Source organism: Hippichthys cyanospilos, chromosome 10 (assembly GCF_059441005.1).
Source record: "Hippichthys cyanospilos isolate Australia breed blue-spotted pipefish chromosome 10, RoL_Hcya_1.0, whole genome shotgun sequence".
Taxonomy (NCBI): Eukaryota; Metazoa; Chordata; class Actinopteri; order Syngnathiformes; family Syngnathidae; genus Hippichthys; species Hippichthys cyanospilos.
This window is the reverse complement of record NC_142378.1, coordinates 8,270,946-8,295,071: the sequence shown is the minus strand read 5'-3', so window position 1 is coordinate 8,295,071 and position 24,126 is coordinate 8,270,946. Positions and strand designations below refer to the sequence as shown.

Here is a 24,126-nt window from a genome sequence, read left to right as displayed (position 1 = left end):
GTCATTTTGTCGTTCATTTATTTTTCCAATCATCCCAATTTGGTACATGCTTGCTGCTACCTTATTCCATTTGACAACTACCAGTCATTCAACTCCATTATTTAAAATATGAAAATGAAATAATTTTATTTCACAAAACCATGACTATGCCCACCACCCCTGAGGTGTTGTGACACCATATATATATATATATATATATATATATATATATATATATATATATAAAATGAGGTGTCAAGTCAGTAAAAAAAGAAGCTATTTCTTTTTTTTTTATATTTTATTTTTTGCAAAGATCATTATTCAGGTTCCACCAATGTTCAATAAATTAACTGCCATCAGTGTGGCTTTTGATTTGGGGAATAGGAAGAAAACATGCAGCAACACACACACACTCACACACAAAATTCACATATTGGTCAGTTAAAAGAAAAAAAAAACATTTAAGACTAAATTCTAGCCCCCACCCGACGTTGTGTGATTGTGGCCACTTTACACAACACGTGCACTCAGAGGTTAGCCGTAATCAGCAAAAGGTCACGGTAACACTCAGTGATAAAAAAAAAAAAAAAGTAACTTATGGAGTTGCAGATGCACTCTTAAACAAAGCTGTGATTAGACAAGAAAATGGACATGTGGCTTTTTCCGTTTGCTGTGTTAAAAAAAACGACAAAAGATGAGCGGTTCAGAATCAGACATTAAAGCGCACACACGCACAAAATTAGAATCACTTTTAAGGGCTTGATTTGAACTAAGATCTGTATTTTTTTCAAGGTTATTTACATACTACTTCACATCAACTTTATTGGTTAACATTACTTCAGCTGGGCTTGATTTTGAATCAAAAGATTTAGTTGCAGCCAACTAATTAGTGTGGTACTTTTCAATCATTAACGTTTTCTCCGTACTGGTCTTCAAGGTGTTGGACTGTGACCCATGTGGCCACATAGGTGGACGAGGTAAAAACATCCGACCTATTAAAGGCAGCCTTGCTCAAAAGATTGCTTGTTATCATAAGGAAGTTCTGAACAATAAAAAAACAAATCTTAATACACTAAGACAGATTCACATCCCTCCAGCTGCCTGTGACATCAGTGCGTTGGCAAAATAGAAAGAGAAGGCGGGGGGGAGTGTCAAACTACTTGTGACAGCATGCAGATTTCAAGTTGGCAGCGAAGACAGGAAGTGACATCATAGGCGTGTGGCGGAGGGTGATGGGAAGGAGCTTCCAAAAGCACCCTGAGAGTCAAAAAGAACCGGGAAGAGTTTGTGGGCTGTGAAGTTGTTCCTGTCGGGTTTAGTGGGGCTTCACTTTGGCTTGGGTGACTTTCCGCGCCATGCTGTATAACACACCGAAGTTCTGTCGGGGAGGGGGGAAAAAAAACAAAACGATTCGAACACAAATTTTTATCGCTCAGATTGTAGAGATGTCTATATGGGCGCGGCTTACTTGGATGGCGAGGTACATGGCGCCCAGGTAGGCTGCGATGCAGACGGCTAGCAGCAGGTCAAAGATGGCGGGCTTGACTCTAGTTGCAAGGAAACACAAACGCCGTCATTATCGGGCGACATTCGATTCCGCTGTCCATACACGAAACAAAACAAGACGACTTCCTCAAATTTCTAGAAAGGCATCATTTCTATCACGCTGAATTGAAAACGTTCTTAAGTTGGTCAGATGGCAATCAAACAGTCCTGCGGAGAAGATCATCACCTGTAAGCATTCATGGTCTGCTTGAGCTGGTCATAGAAGACAAACTCGGGATCTCTGGAAGACACAAACAACGGAATGTTGCAAAAATCGCAGGAAAATCAATGTAATAAATCCTATTAAAATGCATCTCAAAAATTATGGCTTTATATGGTCCAAAATTTGGACAATGGTTATTTTTGTACACAAAATCTCACACGTCCAGCTGCAATCACATAGAAATGTCAGAATCGTAGCATTTTGAAATTGTATGTGTTTTAATCATCTGCTGGAATTTTTTGTTTTTTTTCCTATTGATTCTTTTATGATATCATAAATAAAGAAAAAAAGAAAAGGAATTTAAGGTTACATAATTTGTAACGTAATGCCACAAGCGTTAACTGAGTGCAAGACAGTTTAATCTTGGGTGGTTTTTACCGCTTGTCTGCTTTGACGTAATGTTTCTTGACGTCCTTGAGGTAGCGTCCCAGGTGGTACTCCAAGGTGGACACCACGCTGCTGTCTTTGTCCACCAGCTGGGCTGCCCGTGGCTGCGCTGCGAGCCAGTCCACCATTGCGGACAGGTGCTCCTGTTGTACCTGCTAGACAAAATAAACACTTCACATACATATCCAGAACTTCAAGAGTTGCCGTCAACTCCAATTGTAAACAAAAATAATCATCCCAAAAAGCATTTAAATACAAATGCACTTTTTCACTTATCGCTGCTGCTTCTGCATAAAGAATGAAAAGCAAAGTGAGTTTCTCACCATTTGTTCCGTGAAGATGTGCAGGTCACTAGGAGCTCCCTAAGAGGACACGACAACCCACCGATGACAATCACTTTCAAACACGAAACGGATGCTTCTCCATTAGCGCGGCCTCACCTTTTCTGTCAGGTTGTAGATGACTCGGGCTAGAGCCTCCGCCACCACCTTTGTGTTCCTGCTAAGCTTCTCAATGTCCACGTGCGGCCTGGAACACACAATTGACACATAGTAACACCATATCCACAATTAGGTAGGGCAAAAATTGAGGCAATGAGGAAAACTTAAGAGGGCCGGTATTTAGTGTAGTTATGGCTTAACTGCTGTATAAGTCTAGCCCAGCGGTTCTCAAATGGGGTAAAAGTACCCCTAGTGGTGGATGAAGGAACTTCACACGGTAAATGAGATTTTAACAAGGTTTTTGCAGGTATAGGCAAATCGAATATAGCGTCATTTCCGCACTATAAGGTGCATATAAAAGCCTTCAGTTTTCTCAAAAGCTGACAGGGTGCCAGTTTTCCTTTTTGGGGTATGAAAAAATAAAATAATTGCCATATGAGGTCTTCAATTTTTACCTCTGCATTTCAGTTATATATGTATTTTTTAGTTAACATTTTTAGAAAACCCAGGTTGAAATTTTGACTTACTATATATGCTCAATTTTGAAGCAAAGCGTGATTTATTTTAAACCAACAAAACAATTTATTTTAAATTTAAATCAACAAAACAATTTAAGGTATTTGGTTGCAATTTGATAAAAATGTTATTATTTAATTGTTATTATTTAATCATGAATATATTCTTGTAAACTCTTGAATCATCTTCGCGTTGATTTTAAAAGTCTTTTAAAGTAATTAAGAGGCATTTTCCCCCATTCTTCAAATTGTACTTTCCACAAATCCATTTCTGATTGTCTATTAATAAAGTTTGACTGACATATATGATTGTTATGTTGACATAGCCTTTCGCGCAGCTTGATCTAGTGCAAACACAACTTAACCCCAGCCACTATTGTAGCTTCAATTCTATGTGCCTCATTATGCGGCGATCCCTATAAATGAAAACAGTTTTGAATCAGGCCATTCATTGAAGGTGTGCACCTTATAATCCGGTGTGCCTTTTAGTACAGTCCATAACAAGTAATCAATTACCTTAGTACTTATTAACAAAAGTAATCAATACTTTAAAAACCTTTAAAAAGTAATTGATTGCTCCTTTATCTAAAGCAATGAATTACACAGCAGAGCCCAGTGAAACTGAACTTAAATGCCTATAATCAGTAACGGCACTGAATGGGTTGAGTTGTACATGGATGAAAATATTCCGCAGGTGAACACCATTGGAAAAAAAGTTGAAAACCACTCATCTAGGTTAACTGACAGAATACAAAATGCTCTTAACAGCTACAACAAGTTTTGAAAAAAATACAAAGTTAGAATTCAAACAACCTGTGGAAATCTGCATAACGCATGAAATCATGAATGGAGTGTGAGGAGTAGGATGCAAAGCAACTGGAAAGGTGATGACAAATATATTTCTATCAGAGAGGATTTTAGTCATGATGTGATGTCAAGTGTTCTCCTGAAAGGCTAACAGGCCTTGTGCAGTTGTGAACCCACCCAGCAGGGGGCTCTCCCGCTCCATAGCGAGGTGAGGGGGACACTGACCGCACGTCCATGATGCTGGAGCGCTGAGCCAGCCGGTGGGAGGGCAGGTGTGAGAGCGTGAAGGCCGGCAGGCGGCGGATCCCAAAGCGCTCGTGCTCCCACGCCAGCATGTCGTCAGCCAGGTTGATTTTCTTGTGGACCATGGAGAACTTCATGCTCGGGTACTGGCTGGCCGCCACCTGGGAGGAGAGGCGGCCCACCGAAATATGAGGAACACCTCACAGCGTGACGCAGTTAAGTCAAGACAGAAAGCTGGGACGTGTTTTACCATCTCCAGCTCTCTGAGCAAAGCATGCTGAGGAGTTCCCTCCTTGGGAGGTTTGGAGACATGCAGGTGGAGAGCATCCCCGTTGCCCAAAGTGTCAAGACACAACACGAAGGCAACATTGTCCTGGAGAAGACTCGAGTCTACAGAGAGAGAGAAAGGACATTTGAGGGGAAACCAAATGGAGACATACGATTTTTGGCCCGTGTTTGAGGATCCATGATCAACTGATTTATAGTAAATAGGCCGGGCCCCACCCAGAAAGAACAGGAAGATTAGAGAATGGCAAGATCTGACAGAGTTGTGTACCTGTATGATCCAGATTGTCTTCCAGCCAGCGTTTGGTGCCTTGGTAGTTAAACTTCCCTCCACCAGAAACAAAGAACAGCAGGTTGTATCTGAACACACAAGAACATTCTTCAATAGAAGCACAAAGTGGACAAGATATTAAATTGTCTTTTTGGCCAAATATACAAGGCATTGGTGATTTTGAGTGCATAAGAGAAAGTCATTTGTTCCATTCAAGGAAATAAGTGTAAGTTTGTAAGTGCATTAGTGGTGCTCTACAATTGACATGGGACAGTCTAAAATTTACAATGCAGGTCCAAGAGTCTAATTCCAGTAATGGCTGACATTCAGTTCACAAATTATGTTGTCCATTGGTCTAGACAAAAAGTGCAGTGTGCGATCAAATTTAAATACAGTAAAATATGTAAATCAATTAAATTACAATGAAGCAATACCATCTGATAGCAAAACACAGAGCAAAAAGAATCATCAACAAGAGCTCCGTTAAGTGCCTCTGAAGTTGTATCTTGTATCATGCTAAACTATACCATTCCAGCGTTTAATATTATTAGTAGTATTACTATTATTTCACGTTTTATATCACTTTTTTAGAGCTGCCGTTGTCTTCTAAAGTGCTATAGAAATGAATTGAGTTGGGTTCAAACTGTGATGACTCATAACTGAATCGTGCCACTTGAGAGGAAGCAAACAAGTGTCACTTGAACCGTGCAGAGTAAATCCAGCCTGATAAAACTTTATTATATGCACACATTAATACCAGTACTTCTACAGTAAACAATTCAGGCAAACAGTGTGCATGTGCTGCAATATAAGAGCATTTTAAAAAGATACCGTCCGAAAGGTATGAATATTTACTATTGTGATGAATTTAAAACTGCACTGCATCATACTTCTGATCAAACTTCTCACCCAGCATGTGTCCTCTTATAAGTGTAGAGTTTCGAGAAGAGGCGGGCCAGCTCCAGTAACATGGACACTCCGCTTCCATTTGAGTCGGCACCATACGACAGCCACTGTACATGCGACACAAATTTGTATTAGAGTATTATCCGATGCTAATATTGCATGATAACAAAATGGCATCTTTACCGGGGCAACTCCAAAAGAGTCATAATGAGCCACGACCACAATAGTGGGTAGGTCCTCTCCACCGATACCAGTCAGGCGGCCCTGATCAATAATAATACATTTTATGAACTCCCATGTACTTAAGAAACTTATGAGAAAGAAGGCAGAATATTACCAGTGAACTCACCTCAAGACTGGTGATGGCCCAGTCACTCATGGCTTTGCTCTGAGCACCACTGGTGACCATTTGGAACCCATTGGCAGTGGCCGTGTGCAGCAATACTACAAAATGATCGCAACAAGAGAACAGACTTATTTAAAGTGACTGTGCTCTTATTTATGATGATGATTTATGAGGATGAGCAGTCTAACTAAAATGATTAGCTTATTTCAATGCCAGATGAAAAACCTTGAGCGTTTTTACCTTCAGCTGCAGACAAGGCTCCCTGAGAGGAGGAGGAGGTCAGGGTTTGAGTGTAAATAGACAGAAGCTCGTCATCCTCCATGGCAAAGTAAACAGGAACGATTGTCTCTGTGGACAACATCTCCGGCTCCAGCTCCATGAATTGCTACCCCCGCCCCCCAAAAAATGAATAAAACATCAAGATTGGAACTCACAAAGTGAGATCGTAATTAGTCACATTTAAAGCAACAATTTTTAGTCAAATATTTTGGAATGACAGAAGAAATTACACAGTAAATTCTTTGTCAAACACCTCAGAGTGAAAAACGCCTCCAGAGCGGTCAGATGCTGTTACAAAAGCACTGCTGTGAAAAGCTGATGAGCGCAGCAATCTGAAAGCCAAGCAGGATAAGTTGTGCTTGACTTTTTAGCTCCATTTTCACCTCCCAGAAAAGATGCATTTTTTCCATCTCTTTAGGTATTGCTCTTTCTGTTTAAACATCACTGCCATTGAATTGGAAAATGAAGTCAACTCATCTATTTTAGCCACAAAAATAGTATCTGAGGTGTAAAAAAAAGTGGCACATTGTTAGAGTCTTAAAAGTGAAAGGGGCAAAAACGCAGCATACCTGCAAATCTGCCCGCAACTGTCAAAATAAAATTGGAGAAGTTAAACTGCTGGATCAAACCAGTGTCTATTTTGCCACCTGCATCAAAATAGTAACGTGCCAACCATTATTTTACTTCAAAATGTACATTAGTTGTCTTGTTTTGAGAATGCGACACCAACGCGTATGAGTGAATACCTGTACTATGTCCTGAGGCATAGTGGACATGTTTTGGGGCAGGATGATGACCACGGCCCCGGCCGACTGACGCAAGGCTTTCTGATACTTGTCATAGGAGAAATCTGCAAGCCGCATGATGACACAGCGGCGACTTAGCACCTCGGCCTCCACAGTACGAGCTTCAGTGTTCAGGATTGCATTCCTCGTACCTGAGCAGAAAGTGTAGTCGTTATATTTCAATCTTGGATAAATTAACATTTCACATGGAAAGTATTCCATACATAGTGGGTAACGCATCTGCTTCACAGATCTAAGGTCCATGTTCCAAATCTCGGCTCTTGTCAAATTGTCATAATAGAAAAGTCTACTGTAAATTGTCTATAAGTTTGAAAAGCATATCCAACCTCGCTTCCAAAGTCAGCAAATCTTATGGAGGACCAGTCTCTTCTAAGCGCTTGATATGACACACGTGAGTAAAAGAGGGAAGAAACTCCAAACAAACCCCATACAGGAAAGCCAGAGTCGGAATTCGAACCCTCAACTTCATAACTGTGAGGCAGACTTGCCGAACCACAAGTGCACAATGATTAAAATAGCCATGCATTAAAAAAAAAAGAATAATAATGTATTAATATAAATTGTATACATTTGGTTTTAGGGATGCAATAAAATGAATAATTTGATAAATTGTATTAAATGTTGCTACCACTTAGCCAACTAGCATAACGAGCTACATTAGCCACTAGCTACATCATTTGAGCCCATTATGTTATTTTATAGCGAAATACACAAGAGAGCTAACCTTAGACGAAGACAAGATTTGGTTTCAAGTCAGTACATCTTTCATGTGGAAACATAAATGACATTTCAAGGGAGTAAATGAACATAAAAGGCATTGTGGGACTTACCGTAGGGCTGTCCCTGCAGGTCATACTGCTGCATGCGATACACCGTGAACTCATGTGCAGCTTCGGCCGGGAGCGGTGACACCAAGATGAGCACCGCGGGGATAAATACGATGAAGGTGAGGGGAAAGGAGGATTTAAACATGTTATCGAACACTTCGCTCGCCTCCTCGAACATATTGGCGACTGCGGTCGGATCCGAGAGGAAAATGAAATTCTGTCGGCCGCCGTCCCACCTTGTCTGACAGCTCGAGTCAGTCAGCCGGACAATTTTAGTCAGGCTAAAGGTAAAAAGTCTATTTTGTGTTCCACTTGAAACGGAGCCCAATAAAGTCGTATCTTGTAAATATTCTAATAAGAATCAAATAAAAAAAAGACGATTTATTTCACATTTATATGACAAACAATTTACCGTATAGTAATGGTCCTTCAGGCATAATCTAGGACAGGCCAAACCACCCGCATTTGGGACTATAGATTTGCCACTGGGGGGCGCTAGTACACCGCATAAATAACAAATGAAGCCTGCAGCCAGTGTGTTTACTGTTTAATAAAGAAAACTCCGCGGTACTAAATTAAACGTGGTGGGAAAACATAATTGAGAAGAGAAAATAGCTTAATCGTTGCTTTTTAAAAGTATCACTGCTGTACATTTTGGGGTACGTATTCTTGTGTTGATGTGTACCATTAAGGGGTGTGGCCTAGTGAGTGACATCACGATCTGGCATCTGCAGCTGATCTCATTTTTTATTCTTGTTTTGATTGTTTATACAGTCAAATAAACAAATGTAGGTCATTCCGAAGGTCTGAAAAGGTGAGAGCACGTGCAAGCTACATTGCTGTTTCTACTGTGTACAAGTTGCACAGATGATAAATATAAATTGACTCCGAAGATAAAGAGTGTCTATTTACTTGTGCATTAGCATCAAAATGAGCATCAGTCCTGTAGTTAGAAGGTTCCCTACACCCCGACTACGGTCTCTAGCCTCGAGTTGGATCGAAAAATAACTAATGTTCAAACTTACACTTGAATGTCATTTATAATTCTTTTTTCAGCATTTCTGAAACTACAATTAAACACTGTAACTGCAAAAAGAAACCGGATATAGCGTCATTTTTAATTAAAAAAAAAATCTATTGCAATGGAATATTCCATTGGGAAGGTCATCTGTTTATAACAAAGCCTTATTTTTGGCCAGCTTGTACAGCACTCTTCCACTTGTTTTAAGCAGACTACAGTGACAGGCTGTTTTCTTGCCATTTCGTTGTTTGTGGAAGAACTGTTAGAACGCAGTACCATGGACACTTTCACATGTGTTCAGTCATATTCTTGCTGATGTAGCCAATTTGGCCCGGTGTTGCATTAAATGTCAGATATAATTTATCTGTATAGCAAGAAAAACAAGACAAAACAACGTTTTGATTCCCTGCAAAATAAAATAAATTCTCTGATTGCTTCCTGGCCTCAAAGGTAGAAACTTCAGTTTATCCGACCAAACGAAAACACTTCCTACAATTGTAGGGGGAAAAGTAGAAAGGTGATAGAAGCTGCTTGGTGCACAGAGTGCAGACAATCTGTCCTGATCTTGATCACAGTTCATGGGAACACCAAAGTGAATTTATTCGTGACCTGATCAGACCTTCCCATGTTTTATAGCCAAGTAAGAAAGTCATAAAAGTCAAAAGCCCGAGTCCGGTTGGGAAGAGCTGAGAATCACATTTTCTCCTTCTCCATCACTCTGTCTGTCCTCAGGCTGCTCCGCTAAGTGGGAGATTAATGCTGATATGATGTCGTTCCATCCCATTTAATGGAGCTTGGCGTCATGGTTTCCTGTTGTATGAGTAATCCTTGGTTGGTGAAAGGGGAGGCAGTAAACAATGCACAAAAACAATTTGGGGGACATGTCCGAGCTAGGGTTGCGTCAATTGAATCAATGTTTGTTTTCATTGCCTGATATCGATAAATAAAAACATGAATCAGTCTGCAAGCCACATAAAATGTATGGTTGCTAAGCCTCTGTATGCCATTTGGTGGTAATTCCTTATTCTGCCACAAGGTGGAGTAAACCTGTAACGCATTGTCAGAAACTGATTGCAGCGTTCCATGATGAGCAATCACAGGGTAGGAAATACTATGTAAAACAAACATGCAAACAAAAGACTAACTTATTGATTTCAGTAAGTTTCTCGCTCGTTAGAACAACAAAGTGTGTGTGTACTTTGATATCAGGAGCTGTTTCCCATCAAATGAGCTCCTATGTTGAGCCCTGGTATTGAGCTAGCTTGCTTGCGAAGAGTCCCGCCCTCAATGCGAACGTGCTGTATGTTTTTTCCCTAAAAAAAAAAAAAAAAAACCTCAGCGTTCTAGGAGTATTTAACTCCCCTTGGGATTGTAGCACATTTAATTTGTGATAAAGGAATAGAAGAGGATGCTAATTGGCAAATATCATGAGGCTAATGTTAATTTCTGGTAGGCAAATGCTAAGCTAGTTTTTACATTTTATTACTTGAAGTGACAATATGTAATATTTAGACCGTTATTTGTTTTGAAAATATAAATTTCAACAAGGAATAAATAAATGTGTTTGATCCAACCAACATATATTTTTATATCTATTCGTAGGTCTTTTAATCGCTCTTGATATTACATGGCGAACGCCACCCAGATGGGGGCAGTTACGTTTCTTTTTGCTACGGAAAGCCTCAGAGGAGAACTTTCACCTACGCAATTCAAATCACGTTTCGGATGTCAGTTTGCGTCTTGTGTGTAGCCGAGTGAGTTTCTGGTTTGTATGTAAATTGCGAACAAAAATGAAAAAAAAAACAACAACAAAAAAGAAAATAGATGTTTTGTTTGCCAATCATAAATAAAAGAAGGAGAAGGAAGAGAAGGGGGCGTAGGGGATGTTTGCTTCATGCAGCACAAGCAGCACAGAGAACTTGAAATAATCCATAATGTTGGGTGCTAATTATGAAGAAGGCTAAGCCACAGTACTATGCCTGATGTTAATTAATTCATTTTGGTTGTATAAAATTTATAAAATCAAAGGGTACACAACATCAAAAATTGGATGTAGGATTTCCCCCCCCCCCCCCAGACTGTGACTGAATGAATCATGGCTTTTGGTGCACACCACAGTGACACACAATGGTTAAACTGTTCAATGTCCTCTTCATCTCTTTCTAAAGTTTCTGGGAATGTCTTGAACGAACGCAGCCATTGCCCCTGACGGACTGACCCCAGACGGCAGAAACACATCCTCTGCGACCACACAAAAGCTTCAGTCAGTGTGTGTTGGTAAATGCTGGAGATTAAGGAGAGATTAGCGACCTAGCGGTAAGCAATTTTCTTTCCCAGTGACATTCCAGTTTAAGTGGCACCACTCCTTGTTTTTGTTTTAATTCCTCTTTAAATTCCATAAGGATGTTGTCATTTCATCATCATTGTGGCAGGTTGGAAAAACATAACGTCAAGTCATGCAATCCTGAAATTGTAATGCAAAAACAATACATTCGTGTTCCATTTAAGCGCTTGTTGATGAGCAAATAGTTGCAACAAAATCATATTGTTCTTTATTGATAAATATGTGACATAGTTGGCCAATCATATGTTATTGTCACAATTGCAGACAACCACTGTACCCCACTGGATATATTCTGGGTTTCTTTACCTAATATGGAAATTGTTGAATTACATAAGCAATTTCACCAGCACTTTCATCAGAAGGCTATGCAAAGTTTTAGCCCAGATTGATACCTCTACATGTAGTAAAGTTGATTTTGTAATACATATGTTGTGTGTTTGGAAAAAAAATATTTTTGTATAGATTTTTAATGTACAATAAATGTCTTTTAAATACAAATTGTCCCACTTGCTGTCACCTGAAAATATCATCCCAATCATGGCTCAGCTTGCAAAAGTCACATGACAAAACTCAGAAAAGAGGTGAGCTGTGATTGGTCATTCCCTGAGCCTTGAGCACATGTGATTCCACGTTCAGTCGACAGCAAGTGCAAAAATATGTTTTAAAAGGTTAAAGTTGCACGTAAAAAATAATTTAGCTCTCAAATATTTATAGACAAAATATTTACCCATTTATTGCTGGAAATTTCTAAATACCCTTTTAAGCAAAAATAAAAAAAACTTTCCTGGAAGTTATTCATTTAAAAAAAAAAAAGAACATGTCATACTAGAACACTAGGAGTTAAAATTTGTCACATGCATTTCAGTGAGTGCCCAGTAGATGAAAGTTTAATGACAGTTCCATCAGTTCTACCATCCCATTGAACTCCATTTGAGTATCACCAGGGAGGTGACATTTAAACACACATGCACAATCACACACACAAATCAATGAAAATGACTGGTCCATGAATTGATGCAGACCACCTGCATATACGTATGTCCCCATAAATAGAAAAAACATGTTTTCCAAATTGATGTGACTTCCAGACATAAACTAATAATGATGGATGTTGTTTTTCTGACAATAACTGCTTTTCACTTATGCAAATCACTCCTTGCCTTTTTTGTTACTGATACAGTATGTGTCCTGGGGCCCACGAGAAGCTCTTTTTTTACGTTAAGCAGCCAATTGATTAAGTGATTCATTACAGTATCGCCCGTGGAATTAAGACAAGGAGAAAAAGAGAATATAGCATATGACAGGCAGAAAGGCTATCTGGTTGCGCGGGGCAGCAGTCAGATAATGGATGGCGAGGCATCTTGGAGCCAGTCCTTCCATTAAGTTTTGTTAATATGCTCAGAGGAGGTTTGCGTGCCTCATCTGCCTTCATATTCACTTGCAGAGACGTTCGCTCATTATGGCCGGTGCTTTTCCACATTTACCGCACTCTGTCTCTGCCCCCCCGATCTCAATTGCAGTTACATTTCGATAAAGCTCTTCCCAAAGGAAATATTCATTTCTTACCACTCTGTATTTCATTGCACAATTCGGAGTTCATAGTCTTTGATATGGCAGGAGGATATGTGCAAGGCCAGCTGAGTGGGAACTTGTGAAAGAGGTGCACATGTAATGACTGACTGTCAGGAGAGTGTTGTGAACTGTACATTTCGAGGGTGGAACATAGATAAAATTCATGAATGGAGACATATGCATGCGTAAGTGTGTGTTAAGTACATATGGAGCAATAGCATGACAGGAAGACAAAAATCAGGCTTTGGTGAGGCAGCTTCTTGTCTTGTGGATTTACAAGGAAGTTACATATAATGCCAATAAGAGAAGTGCACCATCTGAACAAAAGTAATGGACAGGGGTCGACAGAGTAGCCACAAATTGTAGAAAAGTATGACTGCTGAAGTTGTTGTAGTGCTGTTGTAATCCAAATACATATTTTAGGTATTTACTCCAAATGTCATTTTATCCAAAACAAACGTCAGATAAATATTTATACGATAATATAAATCAAGGCAAATTCAGCTAGAACAATAATATAACTTCATGTTTACAGTCTTGAAACAGTCGAAGTTCCAATTTGAATTCTTGGCACATGATAACTGACAGCTGCTTTTCTCATACTTTGCAGTAATAAAACTTGTGAGGGTATGGGTATTCTGCCTTCACAACTAGTATTTGGTATTGTGGTGTTATAATATTATGGATGGTTTTTGAACACAAACAATGGAGCAACATATGTACGAGTAGACAGACATATGTTATTTATTCTCTTTGAACAGTTTGTACTACTGTAGCATAGTGCTATTGCAGGCTCGCTACATGTAATTTACAATACCATACTGTACAGTCACAGAAAAAAAGACCTTTAAAGTATAATGCTCAGTATTCCGGAGAGCTGTTTAAAACACTTTACAAATATTTTTTTTTCCCTTGGGAGGGAGGCAGGAATGGAGTAATCATAATTTATTTTCCTTTGTTTCAGTGTGAAAACATGATTGAGTTATACCTTTTGTTACCTTTTTTATCTCAGGGCTCCACTGTTTATGTAAAAATATATATCTTGATAGTCTTCTAGAGGGTAAGTCAATCCATTTTTTCAGTCAGAAATTTCTCACAACAGGAGATTTTTCACTATAGCAAATCTATGTCTCGGATGCAAACACAAAACACATGTGCAATCTACAATCTGAAGTTAAAAACAAAACCCTCCAACTAGCCTAAATTGAAAAAAAAAAGAAAGAAATTGCCAAATCTACGATAAGCATTCATTTTCACACTTACATCAATTTCTTGCAAAATGTCTTTAAATTTGCTTCATGCATCAGTCATCTTTATTACTTTTATCCTGTCTTCAAAACTTGGTTTAAGCTTGATGCGTCTGCAAGCTCCACGAGTCAAATGACGTTATTTCGGCAACCACGCCCCTCCACGCAGGCCAGATTTTCTGCAACGCGTACTTTTCAGAATTTCTTTCCAAGTGGAAAACATGGCAGACAAACTATAGCTTGTAAAAGTTTGCCGGTACAAATACCTTTATGATTCGACTGAAAAAGGCTACCGTGACATAATGTCGTAAGCAACTCTTGGCGAGCACCACGTGGGAAGGGATGAAGGGTCTGTTAAAAACACTCGGGCAAATTTAGATCATTTGAATCAATTGGGATTCTCTACCTTTGTTATAGAGTTTTGTTGTTTGTATGCTGCGGACTCCCATTTACTGCCACCTAGTGTATGGGTGAACATCGTCTGACTGCGAAGGAAAGCCGCACTGAGTATAAAGTGCTGCACAGCGTGTGCCGCTGCGTCAAGCATAAACCAAGCTACACCCTTGCTGCAGGCTTTCTTTTCGCTATAGTGAATTTCAATGCTAGGGTTAGAGTTAACGCCACACAGGAAGGCAGAGTGAGCAGGATTTGAACTCAAGGCACTGAACTGTTAGGTGGATATGCTAACCATGCGTGAAATCATACAAGGTTCTATAAAATGAGGTTTCGTTGTGGTGGGTCCTTCTACGACTTTCCAAATTCCTCCGTAAGTGATGCTTAAACATTATGGCCACAGCCTGAGCTCTTCATCATCCAGTACATGAACAAGGCTTCGGCTTCAAGGCTTTAGCTTCTTCAGCCCCCCCCCCCGACAATGAACTTCTATGAATGGACTTCTATGCTCTCTTTGACCTTCTCCCTCACACTGACCCTGCTGATGACGCTGGCTCTCTCACCCCCTCCCGCCTTCCCGAACTCAGCGTATAAATAAAGACAACACATTGCTGCAGGTTACAAGTATGCGGCGTGGGCCGAAGCGAGTAATGTAATGAAGTTGGCTTCATGGAAACGCAAGGCAATTAAAACTCCCACGATGCCGCCCGCCTGCCCGGGCAGATGGACTGGAAGGGGGGCTGATGGAGGGGAAGAGAAAAATGGGAGCTGGATGGAGAGAATGGAAGCATTTGTTGAGGATGTAGGAAGTGCGCTGAGTGTGATTGAGCTTATTTGTCATGGTGGGGCCGCCATGTCCCAGGGTCAGGCGGAGCCTACGGGAGCAGCGTCCCGCCATCGCTCACCCTCCCGCTGTTTGTTTTTGCTTGTTTGCAGCCCTGATTGGCTTGATTGCTCGCTGATTGCCTGCCAATCTTTGGTTAGTTCGCATGGCTGCAAATGATGAAGGGGGCTTAATGTATTTGGGAGCTTTATGTCAGGGTGTGCGCCATCACAAATTTTGGCGCGCACTCTTTTGAGCTTCAATGTGCCTCTTTGGAAGTTTTTTTTTTTTTTTTTTTGACAAGCGCTTCCATCTGTTTTCAGTCATAATGCTGAGTTAAGCTAACAAGCTCCGGGCTGTTGCTTCATTCATAAAGGTAGACAATACCTTTTGCAGGAGCTGTGTCAACAATTCTGCTATTTAAAAATAACATCCTGCTCATTCTTATTTTAGTAATTTAATACTTCAATGCTTCCATTTATAGCTTGTTTACTTTTTGTTCTATTTATCCTGATAGTGAATATAATATAAATTATTTCATGGTTTTAAGAAAGACAGGGAAATTAAAACCTATTTTCAAACCTGATTCTTCGATGAATCGAAAAAATGAGTGAATCGATGATTAAAGTAATATTTAGTTGCACTCCTTTTTAAAGCTTAATGGATATTTTAATTCAAATCGGATGAGACTGGTGTAATGTTACAAATTCTTGTAGTATAATTGTTGTACTCACTGAGAATTGTAGAGACACGCAGGCACTGCCGTACTGATATCTGTTCGTTTTTCTGTACTGTAGATGGCATCAAAATTAGCATATTACTTTATTAAAAGACAGACATTCATTCTCATGACTTTGTAATTAGAATTGTGAGAAAATGGCTACCATTTTTCTGTAATTTTCTAAAGAAAAAACAAAACAAATAAGCACTTCAAGTCCTTTTAAAACACCCCATAAAAAATAATTAAATGCTTTTGTATGTTGTGGGCCGGCCTCTAACCTCAAAAGTCAATTACATTTTGTCCAACCCTAGAAGCTCCACTTACCTTCCAATCAAATACCTCTTTTGTTATAGCAATACTCCTACTCACTCTAGTATTTGCATTCTATGTCGCATGATAGTCCGAAATTGATCTCGTTCATTTTAGTAGCCTCCTCACCCAGCAGTAATGCAGAAATCTTTAATTTTCCTTAGGTTGGGCAAGTCTGGTGGGCATAGAAGTATTATTCATCAGTGCATGCAAATCAAATCCACTACGCCATCCATAAAAAAAAAAAAAAAAAAAAAAAAATCCATCATATACAGCAGTGTTTGCACGACAGCCATTAGTTTTCTCCATATTTGCTATGGAACAACAGCCAAACAAGAAAAATACATTCATATTATTTGGTGAGCAAGCGAGACAAAAAAAAAATAAATAAAATAAGGATGGATGTAGAAAAGTTCCATTGTGCCAAGCCAGCCCAATGATGATGCTGATGATGCTGAGCAGAGCGCTGCAGGCTGCTGGAGGTGTCTGCAATCCATCCAGCCTGCTGGAAGTTTATTACAGGAGGCAGCAGCCTTATAGCACTGCCTCACTTATTTTATATCATTCCCTCTTGTTATGAATATAAATATTGGCCAGATGTACGAGAAGGAGGAGAGAGAAAAGCTTGTGATGGGTCGAATCTTCGGGAAATTATCCGGCGATGGATTCCCTTGGCTTCTGTTTCGCGACCACATGTGGCTCGCATGTCAGCACCTACCTGCACCCTATAGATGCTGCTAGCGCCTCACACCACATCAGAGCAGGGTGTTAACTCCATCTTTCCGCGTAAATGCATAACATCTGTGCGGCGGCTGATTCTTAGAAGACCAAACGTCAAATGGCAACACAATCGCATACAGTATGCGGGATTGAAAACTTTTAAGTAGCTGCTGACATTGATTATGAAACATCCGATGTCCAATGTCCATGTGGGAGTAAATTTCTGAATCTGATCAAAATAATAGTCAACATAATAATAAATTTTGTTTTCTCGATTCGCATAGTCTGACAACATATTAAGATTTACTATTAACGATCAAATTGTCACATTCCTGTCCTTGTTTTGTTTAAATTAGTGTGTATCTAGGGGTCGCCCTTGTCTCACACACGATTGACAGTAGCATCAACCCTCCCAAAAAAAAAAATGTTCTAAGCAAATTTGAGGAAAGTTCCACAACAGACTGTGTTCAACCCAAAAGGTTCCCTTGTACCAGGAAATAGTCAAATAGTCATCACATCCTCCACAGAACATACAGTGCCCATGTCATTTGCGTGCTGCTGACACACAGGAAGTGAAGAAATCGTGAGGAAAGACAAGGAGGAAGTTCAAAGCAGTAATGTACTGTATTTACTGTATTACTGAGGATATTACTATAAATATGAATTATTCGTCACCGTACTATACTGTATATAACCAATGCATTATCACAAAACGAGGCTTACGTCTCAGAAAAAGAAAACTGAGATATTGATATATTCCCTTTAAGATGATACATAATACATGGAGGTAACTTGAAATTCAAGTAAATTGCAGCAATATGAATCTATCTATCTATCTATCTATCTATCTATCTATCTATCTATCTATCTATCTATCTATCTATCTATCTATCTATCTATCTATCTATCTATCTATCTATCTATCTATCTATCTATCTATCTATCTATCTATCTATCTATCTATCTATCTATCTATCTATCTATCTATCTATCTATCTATCTATCCATCCATCCACCCATGTTATGAACGTTTAGAAGAGAGTGATCATCTGTCAGTGGTCGAGAATCAGTACATTTGAGTTTCTTAATCAAGTGTTCTGTGGATGTGCCTCTGAAAGTTGCTGTGCCACCTGCCCACTGGCCCTTCCTCTTCATACTTCCTTTTGATGCTGAATGCTGATGCGTGTGATCCAGATGTGGCACAAGATGGGGGGGGGGGGGGGGGGGGGGGGGGGGGTCATTTCATCCCCCGAGATACAGTATCCCCTTCCAAGCCCCTCACACAGGCCTGACCGGCTCTTGGAGACATGCTAACAGACGTGCACGTGTGCGTGTGCATGAGTGTCCCTTCAATAACCCCAGTTCTTATTCCCTCCCATCTACCCTGGTTGAGTTTACGTCTTTTCACTACTTCGACTTATATTATTTTTATCCTTCATCTTTTATTTCCACTCCCTGAGCTCTCTTGGTGCCAGATGTCGCTATCACGTACAAATCTGTACAGCATTATATTAATGAGATCCATACTTTTTATTTTTGTTTGTAGTTTTTTTTTTTAAGTCTTGACTGTGTTCTCTTTCTACCCTCTGGTACTTAAAGTATGGTAACATTTAGTGATGGATTTATTGATGTATTTATTTATTTTTCAAATCATGCTAGCCCCTGAAACAAGACTTGTATAATGTAATCGAATGAAAAACGCAGGTGTAATGGGTAACATTCGCAAGGCCTCGAGGGCCTCCTTGGCTCACTGACACAATGAAATTGAACTGGGCCTTCGTTAATGTGGTTAGCTTCACCTCTGCTTGTCGAGCTGCCGCAGACCCGACGGTGTGATGGAGCTATATGTGTATGCAGTGGTCCCCTACTATATTGCATTTTTGATTATAATGTGATTATGTTTTAAAGGACTTTGGAGGAGGAAATACCCAGTTGCGCTTTTTAGCTGTTAACGTTCTTGTGGGAAGAAGGAAAATTGCATGAAAGCTGTTTTTATGTGGACTCTAATAATAACAGTAATTAGGGCTGAAACAAATCCATGAGTAATTTGAGTGTCTCGGTTCAAAGAAAGGTTCGAGGCATTAATGTTGCCCTGGAACAGAGCAACAATTTTAAATGCTTTGCATGACAATAAAACATGTCTCCGATGATGTGAGAAGGCCAACTTAAAAGAAATCTCACCTTAGCAAATAATATGCGGACACGAATGTCCCGGTACCATATTTTGGAGTCATTACATGCCATATCGTCGCATGATGGGTTTAACTAAGCAGAGTTTGGTTCTTTTATGATACTTTGTGTACTTGTTGATAGTGATTGCGGAACCCTAAAATTTACATTTTGACATTTTCAATAAAAAGAGACATGACAGCCTTTCTTTGAACCTTTATATCTCAGGAACAACGGGGTCATTCTTCACAAATGAGGTATCAATGGAAAGGGAGGCTCGGAAGGATTCCAGATCTGTAATCGTTTTTACTTGACCTTTTGATCAATAATAATCTCTAATTTTAAAAATGGAGCCATTTTTTTTCCGTTTGGCAATAAAAATACATGTCATGATGACATGTATCATCATATATACGTAATATAATATGTAGCAGGCCCTAGAAATGCATTAAACATTCATAACGATAATAATAGTAATTATTGTTATGATAATAATCATTGGTTCAGCTGCATCAAGACTAAAACAAACAAACAAAAATGTTTACATTTCCACCACAACTTAGATTCCACTAAAACTTGAAATGGCAAACATTTCCCAAGCTTATTAAAAAGTTGAGCACATATACGACAGCGACCGTAAACTCTGTGGTATGCAAGCCAGGCCTCAATTTGTCAATGTGATATTACACCCATGAACCAACTAGTACACAGAATACACAATAATGTACTATTTTCAATATACGCAAAACAAATATGTCTTTAGAAGCTGCACCTCTGTTTTCTCTTCGTCGCTGCTGCCCTGCGGGTGGAGGCGAGCTGTGGTTGAGTTTGGAAACAGGATGTGGGCAGGAAAACTGGGCATCTGCCACATGTCATCAAACCTCTGGAACTCATTTGTATTGGCCATGTGTGTACAAGGGTTTGGTTTCATGTTAATACCAGATCAAACCCGTGCCAGTCTTGTTGTTTTGCAGATTTTCAGTCAATGGCCCAGCATTGAAATCCTTGTGCGTAAAGCACATGCCAATTTGTGCACAACTATGCATGTGTCTGTGTGTGTTGGTGTTCCCACTCCCATCTGTGCGTAGGCTTTTTCTTTTCCCGTCACTATTCATGGTGTGCCCACAGGCTCCGTCTTCGGCCCACCCTGGAAGAGGCAACCAAATAAACAGGCGCTCTGTTTGTCCACTAGAACATCCAAAATTGTGGCTACATCTGTTGTCAAGACCAAGATGACCCTTTTGTAATTGGTCAGTTTTTTTCTTTATTTTAAATATACTGCACAGAAAGTATCTTTCCAATTGTCTTTCCCCATTGAAATGAATTGAAATGCCATTACAGCTTGCAAAAAATATCAGCAAGTTTTTATTTTTTATACCACTACTATTTTTTTTTTTTACATAAAGTAATAAAATAAATACGCACTAAGCTAAGAAAAAAAAAATCTTCATCCTTTAGTTGTAGTGAACATTGTACTGCTCCTTCAGTTGTGTGCGCCTTGGTGTACTATACTGACGGATGGATACTTTTATTCAAACTCACTTGAAAGGCTGATCCAATTTTGCTTTGAGAAGGACAAAATATTCGAAATTGCTCTCAGGAGGATGTAGTGCAGTCCACCCACGGACATACACAATAACCAGAAGGTTCTCGCAGCTGAAGTGAGAGGGCAACGAACTTTCTATGCCACTGTTGTTGACAAATTTCTTTTCTTATTTCTTTGGAAACCCTGTTAGCAGTTCATTACACTGAGGTTCCTGTATGGGGTAAAAAGAGCCTCGCAAAGCGCGACCTTCACAGACTGTTTCCACCATTCAGTTTTTCCTGTATCCAGAATTGTGACTGAACAGGGGTTCTACATCTTTTGATGGACTTTATTGGTCGCAAGATGGCTGCCGGTTGCATTATTTTTTTGGCGACTAAGGCAGCATGAGCACTCCAGCTCTTTTTTTTTTTTTTACATCTGTGACTGTATCACTTTTGCAAACTACAACAGCCATTATAAATATGTTGTTGAAGAAATAGTTTTCTGAGTGTGTCAATTGTACAGGGCATTATCATCTTTCAAAAGGCAGATTTTTCATACAGCGCTTCCATTGGATCTCTCTGGTGTACCTTATCTTGTGACTGATGAAGATTTGTAATATCCACTGTTGAGCAATGATATTAACATCTGTTCAGAAAACATGGGTCACTTAGCAACTTGCGATGGGTTTTCCCAACTATTGCTATGTTTTCATGAAATACATGTGTTGTTATGCTCCCTGACAGCTGTTTTCATCCTGGGAACTCAACAAAAGAAGATCAAGGCAGGGAATTGGCCCTATGACAAGTAAATCCCGCACTGGGCTTGCGTTCTTTGTATACCAATACAGGAGGGATACTGTATATAATGAAACATAAGATCGCATCCACCTTCCATTCAGCTTATTTTATTCGAATCTTGTGGAGCTGGAGGCTGTGCTAGCCAACTTTGGCTATGACGTTCATACAGTTGTCATAGCAATGTAAACGATAAACGAAATAGAAATTAATTTATGTTCACATTCATGTCACAGCTGAACTAGGACTACATCCTGCTTCAGCGTCAATAAAGTCAAGACCGTAGCGACAGGCTTTGTGATGATAGTGAGATATGTTGCGCTAATAGATTTTCAGTTTTATCAACAAGATTTTGGAAAAAAAAAGTGTTCGCATCAAGGGAACACTGGCATCAAGCAAAGACATTTGTGTCATGGTTGACTACCGTATTTTCCGCACTATAAGGCGCACCTAAAAGCCTTTTTTTAAAAAAAAAAAAAAGCTGATGGTGCACCTTATAATCAGGTGCGCCTTATATATGGATCAAAATTGAGATTGGGATTCGTAGATGAAGAATGACCTGATAAAGTAAGCTTCATCTGTTTCTTTTGTGTGTTTACAGTTGAACAAGGTTGGTCATATTGACTGAGTTATTATGTTATTGAGAGTTTTGAGTTATTATATGAGTTATCATTATTATTTCTTTAAGTATTACTATATTGTGATTGAAAAAGTTTTAAAATATGTCATTAATTGAGGGTGCGTCTTATAATCTGGTGCACCTTATATATGGAAAAGGTTTTAAAATATGTCATTAATTGTGGGTGCGCCTTATAATCCGATGTGCCTTATAGTGCGGAAAATATGGAATATTGATCAGTTTAATGCTGTTGACCTTTCCTCCAAGGTAGCATTTAGCATTAGCTAAAGTAACAACATAACCACAGGTCACAAGATGATCAGTGATCAAATTTCCCGGTGAGACTTAATTGCAAATTTGCGCAAATTCATGCACCTGTTTTTATTTTCGAAAATCTTGTCACCCTAGGCTATACACTTAATGGTTCTGCATTCGATCACACTTATTGACAAATATCAGATTACAGTAATCCACATCAGTAGAAATGAGACATCAATTTTTTGCTTCTGTGTGGAGTTTGTCGTCTTTTTTTTAATCTGGCAATTATGATAGTATGCTAACAATATGAAGATAATGGAGTCCTTTTTGGCTTAAGCACTGTCATTAAACACCATCCCTCTGCTTAATTTCATCTAAATCGTTGCCTTTTGTGCTATTCTGCCAGAAGCCAAACAAAGTGACGCCAGATAAACATAATCTGATCTCCTTGGCAGAGTGAACAAATGAAATGGCGGGCACAATTTGCAGTATAGTCCAAGTAAATACCGCAAATATCTCGCCAATCAGCAGCCAACAGAGAGAGGCTCCCCGAGTCTGAAGTCTATATTGTCCCTTCGAAGTCACCATGACCTCCTTGAGAGAGTTTTCCACTCACCTTCATTTTATAAGCAACTCCATGAAAGCTTATTTTGCTTTCTTTGCTATTGGTGCACAGAATAACCCCCCTAAAGTCCAGTATTGAAGCAGTGAAAGAATACGAGACACCAAAGGAACGGCAGTGAGTTATGAAAGCGCCCCGAGAACATTGCAGGGGCTGCAGTTCTGCTGCTCCAAACTGCTTTTGTAAGATATTATCTTGACTCAATGAGAGCACAAGAGTTTAATTAATGAATGTTATGTCTGGCCATGTAATAGTCGTTGAAATACGCTCTAATCTTCACTCCTGTCCCCTAATCGTTTTGGATTTACGGCGGGGAACAGTTGGAGCCACCGGCTGCCGTGTTCCTAGCACAGCCCAGCACCACCATGTTATTCTGGCACTGGTGAGTCCAGTGGTTCTTTTTTTGTGAAAGGAAATTCACTTGGCGCGAATTATAATTGCAAAACAAAAAAACAAAAAAACAAAAAAACAGCACAGTGGTGCATTGACCTGAGACAAATGGTAACTTAAGGCTGATTTTTTCTGATCATTTTTTGGTCTTGAATTTTATCAGGAAAAAACATGTCTAAAATGTGTTTTTTATATGTTAAAAGTATATAATTCTTTAGTTTTACTGTGTTGATAGGAAAGTAGTTCTTGGTGCAGATTTATTGTTTTTTTTTTGTTGTTCTTTTTTGCAGGGGTAGGATTAAGTCACAATTATGTTAATAAAGGGTTACTTAACTTGTTTTTCCATTTTCAGCAGGCAAAAGTCAAGATGTTGCCTGTAGTTAATTTATCAAGTGTTTTGGACTTTACATTAGGCACATTTAAAAACACTGCCATTTGCTGTCAACTGATATGACATCATATGTGCTCAAGGCTCAGGTAACAAAGCCTATCGAACAGATTACAAATGAAATACAGTATTAACTTTGTACTGCTGAAAAGGGCTGAATAAGTTTTAGTACTGTATCTCTTTAAAAAACTACAACTACTGTTTTAATTGGAAAATAATGCGCAGTATGTACCCTGGGTGTAATTGTGGGATGATGTTTAGAGGGCTATCAAAAAAGCTTCTATTTCAGCAAATATAGTCTTTAACTTTAAAGCAATGAAAAAAAGCAAAGCATTATTTGGTCAATTCA

At 39.3% G+C, this 24,126-nt stretch overlaps 1 protein-coding gene and 1 long non-coding RNA gene across 5 annotated transcripts; one reads left to right on the top strand and one right to left on the bottom strand.

Moving 5' to 3' along the window:
- Positions 1 to 235: 235 nt before the first annotated feature.
- On the bottom strand, positions 236 to 8,126 carry ncln (nicalin). Of its 4 annotated transcripts, none has more exons than XM_088425466.1 (15): positions 7,863 to 8,126; positions 6,973 to 7,163; positions 6,188 to 6,332; positions 5,951 to 6,045; positions 5,785 to 5,865; positions 5,605 to 5,708; positions 4,696 to 4,784; positions 4,390 to 4,529; positions 4,074 to 4,300; positions 2,575 to 2,662; positions 2,458 to 2,496; positions 2,126 to 2,289; positions 1,712 to 1,765; positions 1,448 to 1,526; positions 236 to 1,357 (listed from the first exon to the last, which is right to left on the bottom strand). In XM_088425466.1, the coding sequence occupies exons 1-15, from the start codon at positions 8,035 to 8,037 to the stop codon at positions 1,295 to 1,297; spliced, it is 1,734 nt and encodes a 577-aa protein (XP_088281592.1). In that variant the 5' UTR covers positions 8,038 to 8,126; the 3' UTR covers positions 236 to 1,294. The 4 variants fall into 4 exon arrangements, with proteins under 4 accessions (XP_088281592.1, XP_088281593.1, XP_088281594.1 ...); XM_088425467.1 differs by having other exon boundaries at positions 2,126 to 2,286; XM_088425468.1 differs by having other exon boundaries at positions 4,122 to 4,300.
- A 1,808-nt stretch (positions 8,127 to 9,934) lies between these two features.
- Positions 9,935 to 21,664, top strand: LOC148416950 (uncharacterized). The gene is made up of 3 exons (XR_015867039.1): positions 9,935 to 9,981; positions 11,049 to 11,196; positions 20,307 to 21,664. It is a non-coding gene; the product is annotated as an uncharacterized LOC148416950 (long non-coding RNA).
- Positions 21,665 to 24,126: the final 2,462 nt, after the last annotated feature.

Excerpts from the sequence above, each read along its gene's own strand:
- ncln (XM_088425466.1), bottom strand. The coding sequence starts at position 8,037 with ATGTTCGAGGAGGCGAGCGAAGTGTTCGATAACATGTTTAAATCCTCC. Across the intron at positions 4,301-4,389 it reads TGCTCAGAGAGCTGGAGATG|GTGGCGGCCAGCCAGTACCC; the intron begins GTAAAACACGTC and ends CTCTCCTCCCAG. Across the intron at positions 2,290-2,457 it reads ACATCTTCACGGAACAAATG|CAGGTACAACAGGAGCACCT; the intron begins GTGAGAAACTCA and ends TATTTTGTCTAG.